Here is a 25,506-nt window from a genome sequence, read left to right as displayed (position 1 = left end):
CTGCCTTGGGTGGTAGTAATGTGGTAAAAAAATGAGGCATCAGATGCTGGATTTGGAAACAGTTCGGAGACTCACCAGGACTCAGGTATGTAGAGGTGGCAGAGAGGGCAGGAACTAGCTTTTTTGAACTGTGTCTTTAACACTAGAAAAGTACCTGGTACTTAGAACATGCTGAGTGAACAGATGACTGATGAAATACCCTGTGACTGCCTTGAGGTCTCAGCTGCACGCTCCTGCCCCTGCCCCATGGCACTGAGGGGGCCCTGGAGGCCCGAGGGGATGGGTTGGTGCACAGCGGGGCTTCACAGCATTTGCTAAATTGGACTGAACTGGATGTGCACACAGGCCTATTTGGGAGGCCACCCTGCCCCTGGCCTGGCTCTGAATTGGTGTCAGCCTGGGAGCCTGTAGGGACCACCAGCCAGGCTGTAAATGTCCTCTCAGAGGGCTGAGTTTAGAGAATAGTAGGCAAGGAAAGGGATCAGGAAAAAGGCTGTGGGTGGTGGTTGGGGGGGATTCTGTCTCCCAACAAAACTGAGAGCTGCTGCTGAGGCTGACCTGGGCCCCTCCTCTGTCCTCATCCCTGCCTCCAGGCCCATTTTCCTTGCAAGAAACTCAGAATCCTCATCTAAGACCCTTAACCCAGCTCATCCTGCCTTCCAAGCAAGGCAAGATGGGGTACTAGGACACCCTCTGGAGCAGCTGCCTGAACCCAGAGGAGAGAGGTCCTGGGAGAGCGCAGTGGGATGCCCAGGAAGGCCTGGGAACCACCCCAGCCCCACACTCTCTGGACTGTTCCACCAGGCTGCAGGGTCTCTCCTTTATCAGAGGAAATCTGGAAATACCCCTCTCCCCCAAGGTGCCCTCAGTCTGAAAGGTCAACAGATCAGCAAGCCCCTGACATGGGCACATGAGGGAACACATGTGCACACACACACAAGCACATGTGAGCACACACGTGCACAGGCAGCAACAGTGGCCACATTGGCCTGGCCTCTCTTGAACCAAGTCCCCAGACAATGAGCCTTTAAGGAGGGCACATCCCAGAGCAAGGTGGGTTTGCCAGGGACCCCCCTGCACTGCCCCCCTCACCACTGTAGCTGGCCCGAGAGGTGGAAACACAGGCTGCCAGACAGTTAAACAACCTTGAGAACTAGAACCATTTTCCTTCCCGAAAGTCAGCTCTCCCTGGGGGCCGGAGGCTGCCTGCTGCTAGGGCCCTCAGCTGACCTAGGGTCAACAGCCTGGAGCAGTCAGGCTCCCAGAGGCCCCACGTGCTCCGCTCCCTCAAGAGGGGCCCCTGGATTCTCCTAAATGGCCTCTGAGTAAGCCCCTATTCTTTCTCCTTCCTGGCCTGACTGGTGCTCTGGACAGGACTCCTGTGAGCACTCTGTGCTCTCCGTGAGGAGGAGCCAGGGGCTGAGCCTGCACCAGAGTTCACTGGACACTGTTCAGCTGGTTGGAGAGGCCCTGGAGTCAGCTCTGGCCAGCCACGCCTCACGGGGCTGGCTGCAAGTACCTGAGGGGCCCAGTACCACTGGCACTTCGGTGGGAGTCGTCTCTTGCTCTTCTTCCCGTGTCTCTGGGGTCCCCTGTCCAGGCAGTGGCAGCGTTGGTCTTCCTACAGCATCTCCTGCAGGTGGGAGAGGGGAGCAGGTGAGCCACGGCCCCATGGCTGCCCACCTTCCCACTTCTGGACACGGTTCCCTCCAAGGACACCAGCAGTGGCTCTTCCCTCCTCCCTGCTGTTCCAGGAACCAAGGGTGGAGCCTAGAGCAGGTCACCCCTTCTGCCTCCTAGGCTCTTGAAATGTAACCTGGCTCCAATCAGAGTTAGCATCTGAGAGCTCTAATGGGTCTTAGATCACATCCAGTCTCACCCATTTCACAGGGGAGGAGACTGAGGCTCACAGAAATGGCCACTTGTCCAAGGCCAGCTAGCCAGTTGGAAACAGAGCCAGAGCGCGTCTCCTGACTCCTGCTTCAGCATTCTTTGGTTTGCAATGCACTTTACAGCTTACAGAGCCCCGCCATAAACATCAACCTGATCTGCCTTCAGAGGGAGCAGGGCTGGCACCGGTGTCCATTTTATAGTGGAGGAAGCTGAAGCTCAGCTTTCTGACTTCTGAGTAGTGCCCTGTCCCCAACCCCAGTGACCAGCAAGGTGGGCTCTGCAGACAGGGAAGACAGGCCATGGGAGGAAGGGCTCTGGCCAGCTGGCCAGCCCCAGTTTCAGCCAGTGCTGCCTCTTCAGTCTCATTCGTACACTGAGAAGCACCATGAAATGCAGAAAGACAGCTGCGGCTAGGGAAATATTTGCCAAGTATCAGGTGTCTTTCGCTGATCTTGCAGCACCTGAGGTGTGGAGAGTCCCTGCAAAAAGCACTCCAACATTGGTCATCCGTGACCTCATCTGATTTGAGCCCCGTGCATCAGCTCATGTGTACTTACTCCACTCCCAGATGAGAATCTCTCCTTCCCTCCCCCCTCTGTTTTCTGGGAGCCAAGAGGAAGAGGGACTCACCTGGGGCCCAGGCAGGAACTTGGGTAACACCGGTTCTGACCTGCATAGAAACAGAAGGTCACTCTTGGCCCCTTGTCATGCCCATGACATGCTTCATTCTGATACACTCAGCCCTGCCTCCAGTCTTCTCATCCAACTTGCTCATTCACTTTTTCTTTCATTCCAGGTATCTGATGAGTTCTTACTACATGCAGGGCATTCTTCCAGGCACTTTATATCCACTGTCTTAATCAATCTTCTCAACTATCCTGTGACAGTAGGTTATAATGGTTAAATGGGCTAATGCATGTAAGGTGCCAGCTCAGTGCCATACCAGCAAGTATCATATCAATGCTTGGATCTTGGATAAAGCAACAGAAGCTCCAGATGTGGACTAGCCTACCTAGGGTCACAGGGCCAGTGTGACAAAGCTGGGCCCCCAGGCCACACCTGGTAGCCTGACTCATCGCAGCACGCACAGAGAGGTAGATAAGCAGTGGGAACCAGGGAAGAAGAATAGCAGAGGATGACAGAGGTCAGGAGCACGACTGGGAATGTGAGGACACAGAAATAGTATGCTAGTCTGGGAGGACAACACATGTTCTCCAGGGAGAGAAGCAGCTCACTGGAGACACAGTTTTTGGGGAGAGGCAGGTATGCAGGTCAGAGGGGCAGGCAGCAGGGTAGGGGCAGCACACTGGTGAGGGAAGAGGCAGATTTACTCCTCTGGGATTTTTTCTAGAAGGACACTCAGTTCTTCACAGGGGAATTCTGGGCACAGGGAAGGGAGTGGAACCCCCTTTTTCAGTGAAGTGGTTTGAGGCTATTCACAGTTCTGCCTCTATTTACCGTGAGCCACTTAGAGGAGAGACCTTGAGGTTTGAGCAAATCAGGCTCAGAAAGTGCCAAATATGGAATTAATCTGGAACCAGTTCTGGACCTCATCTGCATGCTTGATGGCAGCCAGGACTAACAGGACATGTTCCTCCTTCCTTGCTGAGGGGAGGCCAGAGCACCCCAGCCGAGAGAGTGCTTGCACTGAAGCTGCTGCATAAACAGGGGCTGTTACTGCTTCCTTTAGGGAAGGACTGGGTCTTTGGGTCCACCTGCTCATGTTAGCATCTCTCCAAGTTAAGACCTACATTTAACCCTCCCTCACTGGGCACTTCCCTGCAGCCTCAGTGGCTGCCAGGCCCCACTGTCTGCCATGCTCACCCAGCTCCCTGGCGGGAGGACTCCTCACTCACCTGGCCAGCCTGAGAGTCACCTGGGAGGGAAAGGTGAGAACATGAGCTCAGGGGGAAGAGTCTGGCTGCCTCCTCTCCACCACCCACGGCCAGGGCTAGTTCAGTCTGTGACCTCCTGACCTTGTCCCCAGCAGGTCAGCAGTGGGGATAGCTCAGATTCTTCTCACCTGCCTCTGCCCCTGCCACCTGCTGGGATGAGTCACCACAGAGCCCAGAATCCCAGGTCTGGAGGGCCCATGAGGTGGCTTACTTGGTGAGAAAAAGCCTCCTGCTTTCCTTTAAGGCACGTTAGGGACAGGATCTCACCCCTCCTGGGCCAGCCTACCCCATGGTCCTAGCTGTCACCCTCTGGGCCCAGGGAACATTCTAGGAGAGGAGCTGCTCCTGGCATAGCCAATGTCCAATTCCCTTGACAACTGGGGCTCTGTCTGACTTCTTGGTCTGTCTGTTCTAGATTTCTGGAGCCATCTTGGCCATCCCTTAGTTCTCCTGGCCCTAATATGTCCTTTGTCTCCTGCACGGCATGCTACCAGTAACCCAGGTGTGCCTTTGGTGGTTTCCCAGGACACAGTCCGGGTGCCTTAAGCCCAGTCTTTTTCTAGCTCTGTGCCCAAGGCAGTGGACCTGGAATTAGTGCTCTGACTCTAAGGCCAGGGTAAGACCTTAGAGCCTCTTAGAGCCACCCAGACACTCCAGGATCTACCTGCCAGCTCTTCAGGCCTTGCTCTTCAGGCCAGCTCCAGCCCCAGAAGCTGCATGGCCAGAGGCAGGACATGGGAAGGCCTGATGAGCTGGGGTGGGGACTGCTGCAGACCTCCACCAGCACCTCCCTGGGATGTGGGTACCTTCTGGCCCCAAATGGGGGAGGAAGGAGATGAGGTCTTGCCATTATGCCAGGCCAAGAGAGCAGGTTCCCAGGCCTGGGTGCTGCCGCTCCAAACTCCCTTTCTTATGGGAAGCCATGGATCCAGGATAAACAACCAGTGGCTCTTTGAGGTGCCAGAACCCAAGAGGCAGGGTAAGCCCGCAGGCATCTCCCGCAGCCCAGGTACCCTTGTCGGGGATGGTCCCAGCCTCCAGCCAGGTGTCGGTGGCTGCCCGGAGTGGCTGTCTCTCCTCTGGCCCCTGCTGCCTGTGCTCCCTCAGGGGCCTGGCCAGTTCCTCCTCCTCGGCTTTCCTCACGGACAGGCGGATGTCTGAGCTTGAGTAGGTGTAGCCGTGGCCAGCAGGGCAGATCTCCCTGAAGGCCTCTGCAGGGTCAGAGGACAGGTTGAGAGATGCTGTTCCTGCAGGAACCCCGGGCCCTCTCTTCCCTCCCTCTGGGGGAAAAGAGGATTGTGGCGGCAAGGGGGGAGGGACCCCAGGTTGGGGTAAGGAGTTCAGCAGGTAGGTACAAAGGGCCATCTAGTTTGAGGTTAGGTCCAGGTGAGGGAAATGGCCACTAGCTTGGAGGAAGCCCCTTGGTGGCCAGAGCTGATATGAAGTCAGAAGGTTACCTGTGCCAGGCAGAGGGCATTTCTCACACTTGCTGCCCCACGCTTTGCCCACTCGGCTGCAGCAGCATATCTGCTTGGTGATCCTCTGGGCCAAAGGCAGGGTGCAGGTTCCAGGCCCCAGTGACCGGTAGCACAGCCCCTGCCGCATGGAGACAGCCTTGTCCGCTGCAACAGACACGGCGGGTGGGGATGGGCAGGCGGCCAGCGGAGGGGAAAGCGTGGGCAGGAGGGCAGGGAGCAGAGGAGTGCTGGCCTCATGCATTCAGGCTGGCCCGGCTTGCGTCTCATTCTGCAGGTCTGGGCCCTGAAAATTCTCATAAGCACGTTAGGGGGAACAGCACCTCCCCACATTCCCTGTTTGAGGGGACCCTTAACTCTCACCCTCACATGGAGAACCTGAGAGCAGGAAATGGGACGTATGTGCTTGTTTCCAGGTGCTGAGGTGACAAGTGTTTACAGAAGCCCAACATGGGCCTGGGCTCCAGTGGCGAGCAGTGTGCCCTGAGGGCCACAGGCTCCTAAGGGAGATGAGGCAAGGTGAGGACCAAGGGCCTGATGGGGAGCTGTGGGGCAGCCACACTGTCCTGGTCGTCTTGGTGACCCCGGCATTCTGCACAGTGTCTGGTGCAGGCAGATACTCAGTAAGTGCTCATTGGACTGATGGATGGGCAGCTAGATCCACGGATCCACATCCTGTGGCTCTCAGTGAGTGTGGGCTCTGCTGGGCTTAGATAATAACAATACCACCACCACTGTCCCCTTTCTTGTTCTTTGATAGTAAATATTACAGACTACTCTCTTGTACGTTATCTCAGTGGGAGGTGAGGAGGCCATCCTGCGTTGGAAGACACCGAATCCCTAGAGGGCCAGATGAGGGCATGAGGGGCAGGGTGAAGACGATGACACTCAAAGCTGAGGAAGTCACAGGACCCAGGATCCAGCAGACCAAGTTCAAATCCCTGCTCCACCATGAGCCACACAGCCATCCTGGGCTCCACCTCCTTCATGTGTGAACTAAGGATGATGATGAGAATTCCATGCATAGTAGACACCCCGCATGCCTGGCATCTTTGCCCCCATATTCTTCTAACAGCACCCTGGTTTTCCCATGGACTCATCCTTGCCCCCACGTGGAATGGCGGCTGACCCCACTTCCTAGCTGAAGGATGTAGTCCATAGCCCGGTCACAGTGATTGCGTCAGGGGTGGGCCCTTGACCAAGTGGGCCCAGTGATAATGATCAGCTTTGGGACTTTTCCTGGGTTATTAGAAAAGAGGTGCTTTTATTTTTCTGTTTTTTAATTGAGTTTGTAAGGCTGGGAGGTGTAGGCCTGGAGCATCTGGCAGCTACCTTTGAAGCAACTAGGGAATCAACACAGAGGAAACAGAGCAAGAGACATCCTAAGACGCTCTGGGTGCCAGGATCCAACCTAGCCCAAGGCGCCCCTGCGCCTGGACCCCCTAGTTGTATGGACCAGTGAATTATTTTTCCTTATAGTTGGGTTCCTTTGAGTTGGGTTTTGGGTTTCTGTCACTTGTAACCCAAAGACTCCTGACTACCACATCTCCTTTGCAGTGATGTCTAAGGCCAGGTGCTATACACAGCCCATCACCAGTCAGTCCACGAGCCTGGGTCTCCAGGTGCAATCTCTGCCTTCAGCGGACACGGCCCTTGGGACGCCATAGGGAATGGCTCAGTCTCTGAGCCGCAGTGTGGAGGTCACCTAGCTAGGAATTTCAAGAGGCTGCCACAGCACAGAGAGGGCCATGCAGACTGCCTACTGGCCCCGGTCAGGTGGCAGGGAGTGGGGCAAAGCCCAGAAATGAAGGAAAGAGAAGCTTCATGCCTACCCACACCCACCTAAAAGCATGCGAATCATTGGAGGAGGCTGGAGGTGGTAACATTAGGGAGGGAGAAAAAATAAAGAATACCCAAAGGCCATCCCTGCCTCCCTGTATTAAAGGTCTCTTTCTGGCACTAAGAAATAAAAGTCGCCTCAGATGTTAAATGCCTGCCTGATAAAGGAAGCCAAAGAGGGGTGTGGTGGGGAAGAAGGAAGTGCTGCATCCTCCTCAAGGCCATGTCTACATGTTTCTGCCCCCATGAAGTCTTCCTCAGAGTGGCCTGACGTGTTCTCCCCACTCCGGGTCCCCTCACTCTCTGAGTGTCCCCTCAGAAGGCTCCCACTACCCCTCTCCCTGGAGACACTCACTGGGCCCATCTCCTCTCCCTCCACGTGGGATGCTCCCTCTGGGAGACCCTGGAGTCATGTTCATCCATGGCCTCCCCAGCCCCAGTACCTGGCAGTTTGCCACCGGAGGGCACTCTGCTGAGCTGGGGTGGTGGTACTCCCTGGCTGCCACTTAGCGGGGGCCAGTGGGGGGCCGGTGTTACTCAGGTCTGGCCAGGACTCCCTGCCTAAGGAAAGCCCTCTCTGGGCCTTGGTGGCGGCTCTGCCCTCGGGGGGGTGCCAGCTGGGCCTCCCGCAGCTGGGAACCACGGAGGTCACTGAAAACGGCTGTCTGCGTACCATGTGTGCACATGCACAGGCACAGTGCTGATGTGACTAGTGACACATGAGTGGTTGTGGTCACAGACACACACTCAGAACCATAGGGGATCCAGGTTTACAGGATGGCCCTGGGGCCAGGCAGCAGTGTGATTCCCGCTCTGGGCAGGCCCTTTAAGAAAGGTCTGCAGCTAAGCAGCCAGGCTGCTAAGCTCAGGGCTTGGAAGACGCAGCCACAGCTCAGTCAGACATTAGAGCAGAAGCAACACACATCCCCGTAAAGTAAATGAGGCAACAGAAATGATTTAAGAGAAAACAGAAGTGAAAAACTTCAAACTGCAAAGCCCCAAAAGAAATGCCTAAAGCCAAAAGTCGTAACTGCCTCCATTCCAGCCAGCAGGGGGGAGATCGGTTTTTGTACGTTGGACCCAGTTTCAGATTGAGTAGCAGATATGGCCCTGGGATGGGGCCTGGGGGAGATTTCTGCTTGGGGCCTGGCCCGTAGACCTGGGGGGCCCCATCCTGCCTCCCAGCACCCCCACTCCCAGTCCCTGGCAGCACTCACACACACAGCGGCTCCTGGAGGGATCCAGCATGAGGCCAGGCCGGCAGGTGCACAGGTAGCTGCCCCTGGTGTTCACGCAGTCCGAGTCCTTGCACAGGCCCAGGGTCAAGCACTCATTGATATCTGTAGGGTTGGAGGAAATGACCAAGTGCCCGTCCCTCTGAGGCCTGATGGAGGGGGTAGCTGGGGCAGAGAGCTTCAAAAACTTTCTTCAAATAAAAAGACAACAATAAGAGAGCTCCATTTCTTAAGTGTGATCCCTCTCTGTGCCTCAGTTTCCTCATTTGTAAAATGGGAATAGTAATTCTACCAGGTAGTCTCTTTAGGAGGAGAAAATGAGATAAAAATTGCCAATCACTTAGTCCAGTAACTGATAATGATTATAATATTGAGAGCTGATGTTTATTGAGTGGCTGTTATGTGCCAGGTACCACGCCAGGTGGTTTACATATAAAACCTCATTCAATTCTCACATTTTTATTAATCACATGCCCTCCTTTTAAGGGTGAGGAACCTGAGGTTCGAGGAGTAACTTGCCCCCAGTCATTCAGCTAGTAAGTGACATGCTGGGATGCAAACAGGGGAAGCAGATAAGGGGACAGCTTGGGTTGGAGGGTGGAGAAGGGGCTGCCCAGTCCCTCCTATTCAGCCTTCCTTGGGAGACCCTGAAGCATCTCTGCAGGACCCAAGCTCTGGGGCACATGTCTGCAGTGAGCTGCAGGATGGAGGGCACTGGCAAGGAAGAGGAAGCAGGAGGCTGGAGGCAGGTGCTGGTGGGCAGAGGGTTAGGAGGGCACACTCCCAGGGGGCCAGGAGGCCTCAGGCAGGCTGCACACCTCCCCCAGCACCAGTGGATGTTCATGCTGCTCTTCAAATAAGGCAGCTCCATTAGCTTCCTTTGTGATCTCAAGAACATTTCATACCGGAAACTTCTTCCCGCCGAGGGGAAACCCCCTGCTGCATACTCTAAGCTCCAAGAAGCTAGGGGCTCCCCACCCCCCGGTGATGGGGCCTTTGTTGGTGGTGATGGCAGTAGAGACAGTGAGCAAGAAAGATTCATAAGGGCACCCCCACCTCCAGGGCTGGGGGATTCCACGTGGCCACCCAGGGTCATCAGAGCCACCTGCTCACCCACGGCTTTGGGGAAACTGGCACTGAGCACAAGACTGAAGAGGCTGAAAGATGACCCAGCTTCTCTGTGGCAGGGCACCCTATGGGAGGGAGGTGTCTGGGCAAACACTCCTGAGATGTAGGAAGGGGAACTGACCCATTTGCCTCCAGACTGCGGCCAGAGAGATACATCTAATTGTAAATCTGACTTGTCTCTGGGGCCCGCAATGCCTCCTGGAGGGAGCCCCTGAACCCTCCACCATATTTCCCCAAAGTCTGTGGGTGAGCAGGTGGCTCTGGTGAGACTCTGGGATGCTGTATTACCTCCTGTGAGTACCCAGGCTGTATTCCAGCCAGCCCAAACTGTTCCTTTGCTCATGCTGTTCCCTCAGCCTGCAGTGCCTGCACCCCCTTTGGCCAACTCTACTCATTCTTTAAGTCGAGGCCAGGTATGATCTGAAGACTTCTATCCTCCCAGTCTGGGGAGGGCCCACAGCACCCAGTGCTTCTTTCCCTCGAGAGCACCCCTCTCACTGTGTGTAATTGTTTAAGCATCTGTCTTCACCTGGGGCAGTGGCTGTGCCTCAGCCATCACCGGGTATTAGCACCTAGCATGATGGATTCAGTTCATGGCCACACCCGAAGTTACCCTGTGGAAGCAGGGGAAACGGATGGAGGAGAGGGAGGGTTGGTGCAGGAGGGTACTGAGGTGAGCAGGTTCCTTCCCAGACACAGAGACCGTGGCAGCAGGTTCGGGCTGGGAAGGCTCCAGGGCTGGGGCCTCCTGTACCCTGGGGCTCAGTGGAGGGAGGGCAGAGAGCTCCTGTGAGGTCCAAGGAATAACTTTGACCCCCCAGACTGGGAAGCATGCCAGGAGAGGCCCCTGGGGACAGAGTAGATATGTGGGCCCTATTGCACTCTCTAAGGGCAAAGCTACACACTTGTCTCCACACCCACTGACCACCAGGCCCACCAGTGCCGCCAAGGGAGTCTGCCTCTGGGCTGGGCTGGGACAGAGGCCTGCCCAGGGACTTTGCCCATAGGCCACAGATCCCCACTGGCAGACAGCCCAGCCACCCCCTGGGGCTGCCTCAGACTCCTCTGCCCTGAAGAAGCCTCCAGGGGGAGTGTACCTGGAGGCCGTCTGGGTCAGTCCCTTGCCTCTAACCCTGCTTCACCCAAAGCGAGTCACACAGACAGCGATTTCTCCAGTTCTCAAAGCTCTCCAAGGGGAAGCTGCCTCAGCTCCCCCCTGACCTCTGCCAGCCCCACGAGCCTCTCATTGGCTAGAAGGCCCTGCTCACATCACATCCAGTGCCAGGCCCGCAGACAGCAGGGGCCCCCTGCTCTGAGCCTAGGCTGCTCAGCAGCAGCAGGTGCCCCCTCAGTGGGGGCCTCTAGACCCCTCAGTCATCCTGTTCCCACTCCCTGCCCACACTGGAATCCCTGGTAGTGACAAAGCCACAGCTGGGCCCCACGTCCCACCCCTCTGTGCCAAGACGGTGAGGCCCCTCTGGGGGCAACCTAGTACAGAGCACCCCAGGCCTCAGCTGGCCTTACAGAGCCAGCCCACCAGGCTAGCAAGACCAGGGGCTGAGTCTTGTGCCCCCTGACATCTGTGCTCTACCCGTCCCCATCCCCATCCTGGCTGTCGGGAGAAGTCTAAATAGCTCAAGGTGCTTTACTGGGGAAAGTCCACAGAGTCCCCATCAACTTGAGTCAAAGGTCCCCCCTCTCCAGGGAGATCGGCTCTGGAGGTGAGTGGATGTGCCGGGGCTGGGAGGCACCTTTAGACAGGGCACTGCGCAGCGCTAGAGGGGCACCCGACCCAGGTAGGGTGGGGATGGGTGGGGATGGGTGGGGATGGGGAGGAGGGGGTTGGCTCAGCTCCCAGGCCCCTTCTTGGCTTGCTCTGTCACTATCCCCCAGCTTCCTCATACCCCCAGGACCAGCAGCCTCCACATTTCCCCTCCCAAGCCCAGCCCTGGCCCCGGGCATCTTACCTTGGCAGTGAGTGAGGTTCAGTCTCTTGTACCCCTGGGGACACTCCAGCTGGCCATTTTCAATCACGGGGGAGGCTGAGGAGGGAACATGCAGACAGGTTTCACTGGAGGCCTCTTGGGCTCCTCTGCCACCCATGCCGGGAAGAGGGGAGCAGTCTAGACAAAGAGGGGAGCAGTCTGGACGAAGAGGGGAGCAGTCTGGACATCGAGCGGTGAGGCCCCAGCCCACAAGCCATCACTCTGAACAGCTGGGTGCCCCTGTGGCAGAAATCCCTTCCCTGGCTCTCAGCAGGCTGCTCCCGGCCCACATCACTCTTACAAAAACTGATACTCAGTGATTGCATATCTTGTATATAATTATAGTATTATATACAGTATATTTTATATTAATGTTATACAAAAGAACATATGAATGAACAAGGCTTCTTTTTTTTACTTGTTTTTGAAGTAATTATAGATTTGCAGAAAGTTGCAACAAATAGTACAGAGAGGTCCTGCGGTGTCCATCACCCAGTTTCTCCTAAGGGTTACATCTTACACAGCTGTAGCTGTTTTATTTGTTTTTAAAAGCTGGATACAATAACTCTTAGTCTATTTCTAAGTTCAGTTAATTTTGATACTTGGTTGTAAAGCTGTCATAGCTGACAAGGTATCTTAGATCAAGATGGAAGAAGCTAATTGCTGAGGCACTCCTAAAACCATGGTATTCATTTTTCTCTCACATTCACCAACTGTGTGATGCTGTGGTTGAAATTGGCTAATGAATTTCCATCTTCCCTGAGGTCTGTTAGCTGTTCAATTTCCAGTTTTCAATTTTTTTAAGTGTGCAAATGGAGATGGTTTACAGCAACAGATCACATAAAGACGGAACCATTTTCAAACGTGCACTTTCAAAAGGCTCTCCTTGGAGCATGAGGGCACTTGAGAAGCAAGCAGCCCACTTGAAGTTCATAGGAGACGAAACTGCGCAGATGCCTGAATCCAGATTGACCAACAAGGAAATAAGTCTCAATATTTTGGTGCTGACTCATGGCCTACCTTGATTTCACAACTTTCTCCTTTACTTGAAAGAGAAAACAAAAAGTGTGCTTAAAAAAACCATTCACATTAAATAAAAACAGGGAAAACATCTCCATTACTTTGGAGAGACAGGCTAGTTTGTCAACATTCAAAGTATTGCTTTGAAGCATTTTTTTAAAGGTTTTTTTCTTTTTTCTTGTAAAGCTCTAGCAGGTATCATTTTATTGACAGCCACCTGTCATCACAGAGAAAGGCAGCAAATGTGGAACACACCTCTTTTTGTTAAAAAAAAAAAAAAAGAAGAATTTATCTTTAAGTTTGGCAATTCCTTTGTCAAAATATAGCCAGTAATTCCTAAGAGACACAGGGGTTTTCCTAGATACTATTCCAACATGAAGTTTCATAAAGGCACCATTATATTTTAAAGGTCTTGTTTTATAAAGTTAACGTCTTTATGACTTCCTGTAGCAATATTCTTCGGACTTCAACTTCTTTGTGGCAATCACCGGCCTATGTTCACTGTGGTGAGGAGATCTCACACACAGCGATCTCCAACTCCATTCCCTTTCCCAGATTCCTTGTCTAGCATCAGCGGCTACATGTACAGAGTTGATTGGTGAAGCTTGTTTTTATTCAGGAAGTCATTTACTCCTGACAATATATGTCTTCTGGCACACCCCTTTTTTAGTGAGGTCCAAAAAGATAGCTCTCCATTTATTTTATGGTTGAAATAGATTCTTGCAAGTACCAACAAACATGTTAGAAGTACTATACTTTCATCCAGTTGCACAGCAAAGTTTGAGTGTCTCAGTGTTTTTCAGTATTTTTCTAATCACAGAAGCCATCTCTAGGGGACTCATTCCCAGTTTCCTTAAAACTAAGTGCAGCATCCAATCCAGAAAAATCAGCTTACATTTCTTTGGGGGCAAAGAACAAAATTTAGATGGCCGTGTGGGAGGGAGAGACCTCGGCTTGGGACAAGAACTCAGTACCCACCCAGGATCAGAGTGAGCTTTGGGCAGCTAGTGAGCTGCATGGTCACAGTGATGGTGGCCCCTGCCACCCACAACAGGTGTGCCTTTCAGGTGCTCCCAACACATGCAGGCCTTCCCTTGTCAGAGCGCTTAACACACAATGCTGTCCCTGCCCTTCTGCTTGTCCACCTCCCCTGCTTACACGGAGAATGAGCTCTGTGAGGACAGGGACCTTGTCTTCTTCATCACTGCTGTGCCCCTAGAGCCAAGTACAGCACAGGGGACAGTACAGGCACTAAACCAAAATGGAATGAATAATAATAGCAAACACTAAAATAGCACTTAGTATGGGCCAGTCCCTATTATGAAGTCTTTCCATGTACTAACTTATTTAATCCTCCCTGAGCCCTTGGCAGTACTAATAATATCCCCATTTTATGGATGAGCAAACTGGGGCACAGAGGTTAAGAAACACATCCAACGTCTCTCAGTTGACGGATGGAGCTGGGATTATGAACCTAAGCAGTCTGCCTCCAGAGGATACATTCCTCCCTATTGCCTCCAGATAAATAAATGAATGAGTTTGTGACAAGCCTTAGGAGTTGTCCATGCTAAGAATCCTGGGATCTGGAGACCACAGGGAGATGCCTGCTCAGCAGGAAATGTATCACCCTTCCCAGGAACCGCCTTTTTTTTTTTTCTTTTACAAAGGATCAGGAGAGTGAATGGGAAAAAAAAAGAGAGAGAAAAAGAAAGGCAGGGGTACCAAAAAGGAGGTCAGAAGAACTAATCAGATGCCAGATAAATCCTCCACAATGTCCATAACCAAAGTGCTATGCAGAACCGATAAAGGAAATGGTGAAGAACCTGTGCTATCCCTCATGGCCCCTCAGCCAGATCAAGGATAAAACAAGGTGTCAGAGCAGAGAGGAGAGGATCTGTGAGATCTGGAAAGACGGAGAGGTGACGTTGTGATCCCCCTGGGTGCTTCAAAGAAACAGGGGGAGCTGCTGGCAACCCTGCAGTGGGGCCTCAGACCTGAGAAAGCCGTCTTCTGAGGCGTCAGCAGGGAGCAACCTGCACTCCAAGGAGTCTGAACATCACAGAAGTGCCATGAAGCATATAGGACAGATGTGCATGACTTTCCTGGTGAGGAAACCTGTACCACGGGGGCCTGGAACTCAGGTCTTCTGGCTCTTGACCCCAGCTGAACTGCTGAACTTTGACCTGCTCACAGATCAAGGACAGAAGCAGAGGGGCCCCTGGCTCCAGCCTGCCCCTGCCCTGGTAATTCTTCTCCTTGGCTGCTGGGACTCCCAAGGGCCAACTAATTGCTGGAGACAGTTTTGGCGCAAATTCTACTACACAGCTTGGGGAGGAGACGGTGGAGACATATTTCTGGCCACAGGGCTGTTTACAAGCCATGTTGATCCCAGGTTGAAATGACAGATGGCTGTAGCAGGGAGATGCAGAGAGTGCCTTAACATATCCCCTGTGTCCAGAAAACACACACGCACACTGGATGGGGCCAAGCTCCATGCACAGGGGCATGTGGGCAGGCTGGAATTGAACCCCTGATTTGCGCACCTCAGGTGGCCAAGTGGGAAAGAAACTTGTCTCTCAGAGCAGTGGACAGAGTGTGGGCACCGGGGCAGCTAGCCCCTCAGTGAATCCTGGCTCCCCTCTGACTAGCTGAATGACTTAGGGCACATTTCTTAACCTCTTTCGGTCTTAATTTTTTCATCTGTAGAAGTGGGGAGAGAAACTCAGTTTGTGGGTTGTTAAGAGGATTACAGAAACAAGCAATGGCAGAGTAGAGCTAGCACAATGGCTGGCACAATCCCTTGTAGATGTTCCCCAAGGCTTCCTTCCTCTTTCCTTCCTTCCAGCAACACAGTTTCCAAGGCAGCAAGCTGGCCTGCTGCCCCACACTGGCTCAGGAGACTGGGGCAAGTTACTCAACTTTTCTGAGCCGTGGTATTCTTACCAGTAAAATGGGAGTGACAACTCCTGTTTTGGGGGCATCGTAAACCCTGAACAAGCATGCAAGACTCTCAGTGCAATGCTTGTTACATGTTGGCGATCATCATAATGTCCATTATTTCAGACTGTCTTCTTTGGACAGTCCTAATGGATCCCCCCCGATGACTGTGGAAATTCCACCTAAAGATGGGCTCTGAGTGCTTCCTCAGGGTGGCCAACGTGGGAGTCTTGGTCACCACGAAGAGGGATGTGGAGAAGGGTCTGGTCAGACCCCTGGCTTAGACAGGCACCACTCCAGCCAACCCCACCCTGGCCAGTGATGCCACGTGTCAGTGACACCCCCACTGGGGGCAGGAGGGTGCTAACTTAAGCCACAGCACAATTCCCAGGAGACTTCCTGTCCCTTGGAAGCAGCTCTCTGAACATCCTTGAACTAAATGTCCTCTGAATGCTGCTTTTCTCAGCCCCACAGCTGGAATTCTGAAAATCCCATTTCTTCAGGGCAAGAGACTGGGCGTCTCACCCAGAATCCCAGAAACAGGAGCCCCACCCCAACACAGCTGTTCCCCAAGCCTGGGTCCTCTAGTTTACTTAGCAAATGCCCAGGCCAAGTGCATAGAAAGGAGCACAGGAGGCAGATTACAGAGTGGTTAGAAGCAGAGGCCTGGGGTCATACACACACCTGGGCCTTCAGGCCCAATTTAGTCACACCCAACCCTCAGAGATGTTGTCAGGATGCAGTGAAATGAGGAAACGCTTAGTGTGGTGCCTGGCACTTATTAAGTGATCTAAACACTTGCTGACAACAGTGGTGCCCGTAATGGTGCTGCCTGCTCCAGACCTCACCTTGTGCCCACATCACTCTCACTCTCTCGGCAGGGGCTGGCTTCACAGACCTGCACCTGTGACATCCTCATGGGCAAAGGTCCTGATAAGACTAAGACAAACCAAAGATTTCTTTCTATTGAGGGTTTCACATAAATTTCTTTCTGTTGAGGGTTTCAGACATATAACCACCCTTTCCACAAGAATGAATTTCCTTTCCCAGTTCCTATAAACCTGTTCTTACTTGGTGCCCTCTTCATGGTGGGCTGCTCAGTACTTCTGGGTACATGCCATTATATTGCTGGGCAGCTGCAGTTCTTAATAAGTTGTCCCTTGTGCTCAGTTTTGAGTTGAGCTCTGCTCACCAGAAACATGCACACATTGGCTTTCGCTTTATAGAACAACATGGAACAAGCCTACTGGCTCCCCCACTGGACAATTCTTTCAGCATATCACTGTTAACTCTTAAGCCGGAGCTGCAGGTTGCTGCCCTGCCTGTCTTTTCGCCCTCAGTGTTCTTGAGGGATGTTGTCCTTCATGTACATGTAACTCATGAAATACATTCCTGGGCTGCACCCTCCTGGGTGTGGGATCCTTGTCTGGTGTACTGATTTTTGCTGTCTCCAGGCAGGCCCAAACCTCCGCAGAATGACTAGGGAGATCCTGGCAACTGAGAATCAGACACACTGTGGTCTGAATCTTAGCTCCTCTGTTCTAGCTGTGTGACTTTGGGCAAGTTCTTGTCTGCTCTGAGCTTCATTTTCCTCACCCATAAAAAAGCAGATAAAGTTCCTTAGCTTTGCAAGTGGTTGGGGCAATTAAATGAGGTAATGCCAGTGTAGAGCCCAGCATAGTGTAAAAGTTCAGTAACTGGTGGTTACTATTATTTTTAAGAGGGAAGGACGCAGAATTCCTTGAAGGGGCAGAGCAAGAGAATCAGCTCTCCTTGCAGATACAGGGAAGGGCCTGCGTTCTGAGGTGAACTCATCCCACGCCCAGCAAATGGATAGATGATCTAGTGGCAAATAGCTGGAGGCCACCACTGAGGGCTGAGAGTAGTGTGCCAGCCCCGCCTGCCCCAGCAAAGGGGCCTTGGGGTTGACATAGCCAGTGCCAAGCCAGATGGGGCAGCAGCCAGCTTTCCAGTCAACCCAGATGTCTGTCTTTCTAAGGTAAAAATTTTTTTAAATGTGGCCTCAATCAAAGTGGCCTTTGAGAACTGTGTGCTCTTCAGGGGAGTGGCAAAAGCTCTCAGCTGGGACCTTTGACAAATCCCAAGGCTGAGTCCTGAAAGATGGGCTGCATCTGTCACTCAGAGTGAAGAGAGAATGGGGGCCACAGTCTGGCCTAAACATCTCCCTGGGAAAGGGGGCACTGGGGAACTTTTCTGGAAGAAAACGATTTGTGCTATATAAACATTTCAAGAGAGTTCTTCTCCATGTTAGGAAGAGCAGCATTCTGCAGGGACCTTCTTGAACAGTTCAGTGTGGTGCTCCAGAAGCCAAGAGATGATTTAGGGGGAGCCATGAAGTCTGAAGGGCACAGCCATACATTATCAGAGGAGAAGCAGAGGTTCAGAGGGGCAAAGCCACCTGGCTGAGAATGTTCTAGAACCCAGAAGGGTGGCCTATCTTGTCAACCATTCCCAAATCCACTCCAGCAGCTCACCTTTTCATCCACTGGCACAGTAGCTTGCTTGTCACGCCTACTTAAAGAAACATTCCCCACCCCTGCCCCAGGCTCAGGCGTGGAGTTAGGTGTTTGGCATCCTGTCAACACAAACAATGTTCCCCAGAGGCTTGCTGCTTCTCTATACAATGCCCAGCTGCACTTTAATGTGTTTTAAATGTTTACGTTGCTTGGTCTTTGTTATTTCTTGCTCAGTGTGCTGGAATGCTTGACATCCCCTGGTGCCCCACTTGCTGAGTTGTGCTGAACACAGTGGGGGAGGAGGCTTGGGAGGCACTACGTGGGACAGGGAGGGGGTGAGGGCTCACCCTTGGGTGTGCTGTGCTCCTGGAAGTCTTGCTCACTCTCTTGGTATCACCTGCATATGCAATTTCCTTGGGATGTTAAGCTTTTCGCCATCTCTTTGGCCTACTCTAATAATTCTTCAGTCTCCTCCTGGATGTCACCCCCTCTAAGATGCGCTCCCTGACTCACCAGTTTGAGCTGGGACCCCCTACCCCACAGTGTACAGACGTGTAGGTTATGCATTGCACAGAAGCACCACATCTAAGAGAATCATTGGCACCCTAGATTTGAATATTTATAAAGACTGTTTTGAACAAATGGAAAGGACACCTTTCTCTAATTTGCACAAAGGTGCTACAGGACCCATCAGTGGCCCCAGTTCTGCTGTCTGTGTTCGCATAGCATTTGGCACTTGTCCAGTCAGTGCTACCTGTATATTCCCCCCACACCCTATGACTAAGTTTGGAGAAGGGAGGGCCTGAACACTAGGGGCACTTCAAACAAGTGCTTCATCAGGGCCTATATAGTTGTTGACTGAATGGAATGTGGGATATAGAAGTCTCAAGGAGGGCCTGCCCAGGAGGAGGAAGAAAAACACAGAAAAGAAAAGTGGTGAAAACATCTCTGTCCTGCAGGGGGAGGTGCTGAGCAGGGGCACGGGTCCATTCCCTTTTCCCTTTCTGGAGGGATACTTTCTAATAATAATTATAACAGTTGCTGTTTATCCACCTAATGCTATGCACATGCATCAATCTAATTTACTCTCCACAGCAGCCCTATGAGATGCAGTTCAGGTACAGGGCAGAGAGAAGTCAGCAGGCAGAGCTGGGACTGGGAGCTGCTCAGTGACAGATGCTCAAGCTAAAGTCTGGTACTACCCTTTGCTGCTTCACCAAACATCCTATCACATGGTGAATTGGCTCTGACTTATTTTTAGTTTGGAAAATATGGTCACTGCTCCACAGCTGACTCTGAAGTTAGGAACAGTCCTGCCCCTCCCACCTTTGGGCTCCGGGCCAGGCCCCCCACAAAGCCAACTCACCAAGTTCAGCTGCTGACAGGCAAAAGAAATGCATGTCAGGCCCAGGCCCAGAAGTGAGGCCTGGAGAGGGGACATAGGCGAGCAGGCAGATGCCAGACTCAGGCAGGGGAACCTCATCAGCTGCCTCCCCACTGTAAGATCAACACCTGCAAGAGCAGCATGAATGCACGTTGTGCTCACCCCTAAATCCTCAGTGCTTGGCATTCATGAGGCACCTGGTGAATATTTGCTGAATGAACGAAGTTTAGGTTTTTCCTACCATCTGAAAGAGGACAGGGAACTGGGTTTCCCATAACCCAAGGCTGAGAACATTCTGGCACAGACACACAACCCTGATTCAAAGACTGGGAGGCAAGAAACAGGGAGTGAGGAGGTGGCCTGAGGGCCCCTCCAGGGAGAGAACAAGGACACCAAGTCACTAGATGAAGACCTCTGGGTCCTGGTACCTGGGCAGGGGAGTATGCAGAAGGAGACTGAGGGGAAGAAGAGGGTCCAGGGATCCCTAAAATCTTAGCAGGAACCACAGGCAGGAGGGAGGAATCGCTCCCAGGCAGTCAGGTAGAGCAGCTGTGCCAGGCTGCACCTGGCAGGGAGGCTGGGCTATCTGCATGCTGAGGAGCCTTGGCCACCAGCCAGAAGCACCTACAAAGCAGATCTGGAAAGCCTGCCCAGCTTACCAAGCTGCTCTACCTGCCTGGCCTCTGAGGCCTTGGTGGGAGATGGAGAGGGCACCCCACAGCAGAGGCCAGGTCCTGGGAGCTTTGCCCACCACCCTGGACCCAGGTGCCCAGCACTTACCTGGTCTGGGTGGGCACAGGGCACATGAGGTCACCCCCCAGAAGGCTCCCACACTGCCACAGCAGTCCTCTTGGGTAGTCAGCTCCAGCAGGGGGTTGGCACACTGGAAAAGAGGCCATGGACACCTGTCACCCCTTCTTCCCTCACCTGATGTGCACAGAGATGTCCCAGGAAAACCTGAGACAAGAGCTCACCTCCCATATCTACCAGAGGATGCTCCCACCCAAGGGAGGGGAGAAGAGTCAGCCTGTCCTGGAAGGCAGCAGAGTGACCTGTGGTCTGCTCCTCCAAACTCTAAACTTAGTGAGGCAGGCACACCCCAGACAAGACAAAATATGCCTCTGGAGGTCTGCAAACTGCCCCTTTGTGTTCCCAGTCCACAGACAGAGGTTCCCAAAGGATGGGCTTTCCTCCATCAAACTCCATGGAACTCCAGGGTCACCCACAATGCAAGCCTTCCCAGGGAGCAGGGTCCAGGCTCAGAACACCACAAGCTGAGAGGCCAGGGAGGATCTGGGGACTCAGAGGCCCTAGCCCTTGGTACTCCCCACCTCCTCCAATTCCCTAACCTCAGAAGTTTCTGGAAATACCAAACTACAACCCCAAGGTCTGGCTTAGCCCTTACTTTTAGGTGCCTAGACTCAGAAAAGCTTACCTGATTTCCCACCACTGACTGTGGATGCCTGAGGGGATGACATAGAATGTCTCTCATCTTTCACCCCCAAGGCTTTGAGGCTTAACCTGCATTTGCTAATTCCACATCTCTGTGGCCCCAGTCTCAACTGAATACCAAACTCCTCACCAGATCTAACAGGCCCACTGTCCATGCACCGGAGGGGTCTTGGGCTCAGCTCCAGGAGAGTTCATGATTTACTGGGACCTGAGAATGCTGGTGCCCCGCCAGAGGGGGAATCTTGTGGGTCATCTTCTGCATGCCTGGCACTGATCAGTGGACCCTAGGTAGGAGAAGCCCTCTCCTCACCCAGGTAATTTTATGCCCTGAGTTTTCCTATGTGGGGAGTAAGTAGGAGACCCTGCAGATATATTCTGTAAGAACGAGGATGAGAGAGAAAGAAGGGGCACAGAGGGGGGAAATCACTATTCTGGAAGCCTCCAGGACTGAGGCAGGGGCTGTGTTCTCACCTGTCCATTTATAGCGCTCAGGTAGCAGCGGCCCAGCAGTCCCTGAGGCCTGGGCACCACCGGGGGCCGAGGGGCCTCTCTGGTCCGAGTGGGGATGATGTTACTGCCCCAGTGGCCCTGGCCGGGTCTGGCAGGGAGCCGGGGTGAAGGTCTGGTCTCCACGCTGTTCTCCTCCGGGGCCTCACCCCGTACCCGTGCCACCTGGTGGACCTGCACAGAGGCCTCCGGTGGGTGGTGGATGTGCACCTTCACCAAAGAGGGGTTCACGGAGGCTGGGCACAGGGGCTGGGGTCAGAGCCAGGGAAACAGCCCACCCTCTGCAGTGTACCCACCAGCCCTGGGCTGGGCAGGTGGCTGGCTGTGGGTCTCCCCCAAATTCTCCTTCCATTTCTTCACTCTCTACTCAAAGGCCAGAATAATTCCCCGGTGAGGTCAGGGTAAAGTGCAAATTCCTTCCTTCCCCACTTTTAATGAAGGACCTTCATTATCACCTTCCAAACCACTTCCTGATTCTGCCTCCTACAATGATCTGCACAACCAGCACTCCAGCTGGGTCTGCAGGGCCCGCCTCGTGCCAGTCCCGCTGCGGGGGGCCCCCTTCCTGCTCCCCGCTGCTTTACCAAGGGCTACCCATCTTTCAGGCTAAAAGGAAGTCCATCTCCTCCATGCAGCCCAGGCTTGGGTGCCTCCATCCTCTGACCTCTTATACAAGTCAGTATTTTTTTGTACCCTTGATTTGGTACCTAATAATGGAAGGCAGAGGACAGGAAATGTTTTATGATGACGTTCTCTTTCCCATCTATCCTTCCTCTATTGTCCAGGCCTGTGGGTTCTTGAAGGCAGGATCCTCTTACACTCACTCTTTTGTCTCACCCATAGCACCCAGTAGGGGGAAAGGACCAAAAAACTGAGGAATGCTGAGGAAGGGCAAAGAGAACTTTAGGGAATGAAACTGAGCCCGAGGAACAGAGAAGAAGGAGGAGGGTTTGATTGAAGAACAGACTGCCAACAGCCTCCCTGCCGCCGCCACGATGCCAGCAGCCCCTGCCCGTTCCCCAGTGCCCCTCCCAGCCCAGCACTCTCCCAGCCCCGTGCTCACCCAGCTGGTTGGAGAGAGGCAGTGTGAAGGTGGACTGCCTCAAGGGCACTTCCAGCAGGTCCCTGGGATGGGAGCCCCTCTCTGGAGACTCCCTGTCCAGCTTCGGGGCAGGCAGGTGGCAGAACTTCCCGGTGGAGTTGGCCGGGCACCAGCACTCATCCCGGCCAATGCAGCGGCCTCCATTCAGGCAGGGGATCTGGCAGAAGTCTACGACATTGACCTCAAGGTGACCGGAGGTGGAAGAATATAGCAGCACCCACCGGGTGGCCAGTGGGTGACAATGGAGAAACAGGGGGAGCAGTACCCCAAATCTGGGAGGCTTAGGGAGGCCAGCAGTTCCTGAAGTACAGGGACTTTCCAGGAAGCTGGGAAGTGAAGATGGGTATTCCCCAGCCCCAGCCTTACAAAAAGGCCCCTTCATGCCTTTCCTCAAACCCACAATAACCTGGGGGACAAGAGGGCAGTGGGATCATTAATTTCCTCACTTCTCCGTGGAGGAAACTTGGACTCAGGTTATGTGACTGGCTCAGAGTCACACAGCTAGGCTGTGACAGAGCTGGGCGAGGACTCAGCATTCCATGTGATTGAGGACAGCTTATGGAAGTCACAGTATGAAAGCAGTCGGCTTTCTTCCTGCAGAAGAGCAGGCCTCTCCCTCTGCCCCACCACCCACCCAGGGCCAGCCAGGAACCCACCAAGGGGGGAAGTGACTCACAGATGCGGAAGCCAGACTTAGGGTCATGCCCGTGGCCGCCCTGGCTATACAGGGTGGTGGTGTCACCGCGCTCACAGCTGTTGGAACAGTGCCCATGGGCACAGGTCTGCTTGCAGATGGTAGGGGTGAAGACAATCTTGATCTTCTTAATTTTCTCTGTGAGGTTCAGCCCTGCAGAGAGAGGGCTTGGGTCCAGGGGGCAGGGCTGAGAGGCATAGCTGTGACCTCCAAAAGCTGGTTAGAAAGGCCCATGGGAACAGGGGGAGGAATCCATCCCAGGGGCATTTGCTAAGTACCTGCTAAATACAAGGGCCCAGAGTGGGGCAGGGTAATATCTGTGGGAAGCTTGTAGTCTAACATTTATTAAGGGAAGCAATGTGCCAACCACTAATCTTGTGCTTTATGCATATTAACCTCAACCCTCTTGAGTATTATTTTAGGTTAAACTATTAGAAATTGCCATTTTTACAAGATACAAAATGGTTGAATGTTGGCAATTTCCTATATCCAACCTGATATTTCCATTTTACAGTTAAGAAAACAGAGGCCCAGGAAGGTTGGGTTGCCCCAAGTCACACAGCCAGCAAGGGCTGGAGCTGGGCTTTGAACTAAAGAGCAGAGAACTGAATGCAGCTCAGATTTGCCAGAGTGGAGTTTTCTAAGAGAAGTGGAGGAAGATAGAGCCTGGATGAATTACTGGAGTCAGTTTTTCGGGGGAGAACAAAGTGCCAGAACAAAGATTAGGCACTTTATTTGCTTGGTAGTGGGAAGCATCAAAGATTTTCAGCAGGAGATCAAGGAGGAAGTTTGGGGGACTAATGCCCTCCCAGCTGGGGTGTGCAGGTGGAAGGGGAGCCAGGGTGACCAGCTGGGAGGTCACTGCAGCAGGTAAGCTGAAGTTGCTTCATATAACGTGGGTAGTAGCAGTGGAAATACAAAGGGGGAATATTCATTCAGCATAGGGATCCCAGGTTGAGAGGCCAGACGAAGTAAATATAAAAGATCTATTTAGACTGAGAATTCAAGGAGCTAGTCTGTGAAGTTGGGAAGGAGAGAGAGAAGACAGAGAGAAGTCGTGAAATAACTGTGTGCATGCATGAATAGAGAGCTGTAAGCAAGTGTGTATGCTAATGGGAGGGGCTGAGAGAGGGGCACTGGTGGAAGGGGCATGAGAGGGGGACAGGAGAAGGACCAGTGATATAGCCTAGCATTCCAGGGGACTCAAGAAAGGGCGGGGTGTGCCTTAGACAGGAAGAGGGACACCTTTTCAAGATGGCATGAAAGGAGGTCATCAACTATAAAAAGGAATGAAGTACTGACACATGAATAAACCTTGAAAACATTATACTAAGTTATACCAGACACAAAAAGCCACATATTGTATGATTCTGTTTTTGTGACATGTCCAGGATATGCAAATCTATAGAGACAGAAAGTAGATTAGTGGGGCCAGGGGCTTGGGGGAGGGGGGAATAGGCTTCAGGGGCGTCGGGCTTCTTTTTGAAGTGATGTGCATGTTCTGGAATTAGTGATGGCAGCTGCACAAATTGTGAATATATTAAAAACTAATGATGTGTACATTTTTAAATGGTTAATTTTATATTATGTGAATTTCACCTTGATTTTCAGAATGGAAAAAAAAGGAGGTCAGCTCAGGTATGGGTTTAGTTGAGGGAGTGGTGTTCATGATGGGGCAGATGGCCGGAAGGTGTGGGACTCTCTGGGAGGCAGCAGGCATGTGTACGTGCTGCAGGGATGGGACTTGGGAACATCGGGGCAGCTGGGAGTAGCTGCTCTGAGGAATGAGAGAAAGCACCCAGGCACACGGGGAAGGACTGTCAGGCAATGGCCAGAAAGCGGATCCACAGGGCAGCTCAGATGTCTCCTCCAGGAAGCAGAGTCCCAGCTGTAGGTGTTAAGGAAGCAACTGGTCAGGTGGGTCTGGGAGAGTTGGGGTTTGCAGGAAGGATAAGGTGGAAGGACTGGGGCCAGGGAGGTGAGGTTCACAGCTGGATGTGAAGAAAGCGAAGGCATGGAGCAGTCAAGGCCTAAGGGTCTCAAAGGGCCAAAGTCTGATCAGCTGTCTTGGTACTCCCGGGGCCTGGCCCAAAACAGGCGCTTGACAATTGTTTGTTGATTGACTGAAATGATGAAACAAGGTGACAACTCTGCCTCTGAGAGTGGAGGGGACGCAAAAGTGGGGAGAAGGTCAGAGATGGAGATGCCCTGCTCTCCTAGGACCCTGAGACAGAGTATTCTTACCCCAGGGGGATGACAGGTGGTTCGGATATGCTGCTGGCTGGGCACCATCCCTCCTCTCAAGGCCTGGCCCTGCAGGCAGTGCATTGGAAGTCAGCTGGCCACGGGCAGCAGCGGTCGGGTAAAGGCGGACTGTGCGGGACAGCCCCACATGCTGTGGGGAGGGGTTGGTCTGGCTGAGCCCACTCAAGATCCTATGGAAACAATGGCAGTACAGGGGTTTGCAGCTGGCAGCAGAGTCT

General features: G+C 53.1%; 1 protein-coding gene across 3 annotated transcripts in view; it reads right to left on the bottom strand.

The window, feature by feature from the left end:
* The window catches only part of LTBP2 (latent transforming growth factor beta binding protein 2), a 93,018-nt gene that overhangs the window by 22,249 nt on the left and 45,263 nt on the right, over nt 1-25,506 (bottom strand). For all 3 annotated transcript variants that reach the window (XM_073242130.1, XM_017656746.3, XM_017656745.3), the window contains 12 exons: nt 25,268-25,458; nt 23,006-23,176; nt 22,291-22,497; nt 21,192-21,463; nt 20,049-20,151; nt 11,433-11,507; nt 8,320-8,442; nt 5,246-5,410; nt 4,802-4,999; nt 3,750-3,769; nt 2,524-2,563; nt 1,520-1,633 (listed from right to left, as the gene is read on the bottom strand). In XM_073242130.1, the coding sequence (XP_073098231.1) occupies nt 1,520-1,633; nt 2,524-2,563; nt 3,750-3,769; nt 4,802-4,999; nt 5,246-5,410; nt 8,320-8,442; nt 11,433-11,507; nt 20,049-20,151; nt 21,192-21,463; nt 22,291-22,497; nt 23,006-23,176; nt 25,268-25,458 (1,679 nt within the window). The remainder of the gene's footprint in view (nt 1-1,519; nt 1,634-2,523; nt 2,564-3,749; nt 3,770-4,801; nt 5,000-5,245; nt 5,411-8,319; nt 8,443-11,432; nt 11,508-20,048; nt 20,152-21,191; nt 21,464-22,290; nt 22,498-23,005; nt 23,177-25,267; nt 25,459-25,506) is intronic.

This window comes from Manis javanica, chromosome 8 (genome assembly GCF_040802235.1).
Source record: "Manis javanica isolate MJ-LG chromosome 8, MJ_LKY, whole genome shotgun sequence".
Classification (NCBI taxonomy): Eukaryota; Metazoa; Chordata; class Mammalia; order Pholidota; family Manidae; genus Manis; species Manis javanica.
Note: the sequence above shows the minus strand (reverse complement) of the source record. Positions and strands in the feature narration are given on the sequence as shown.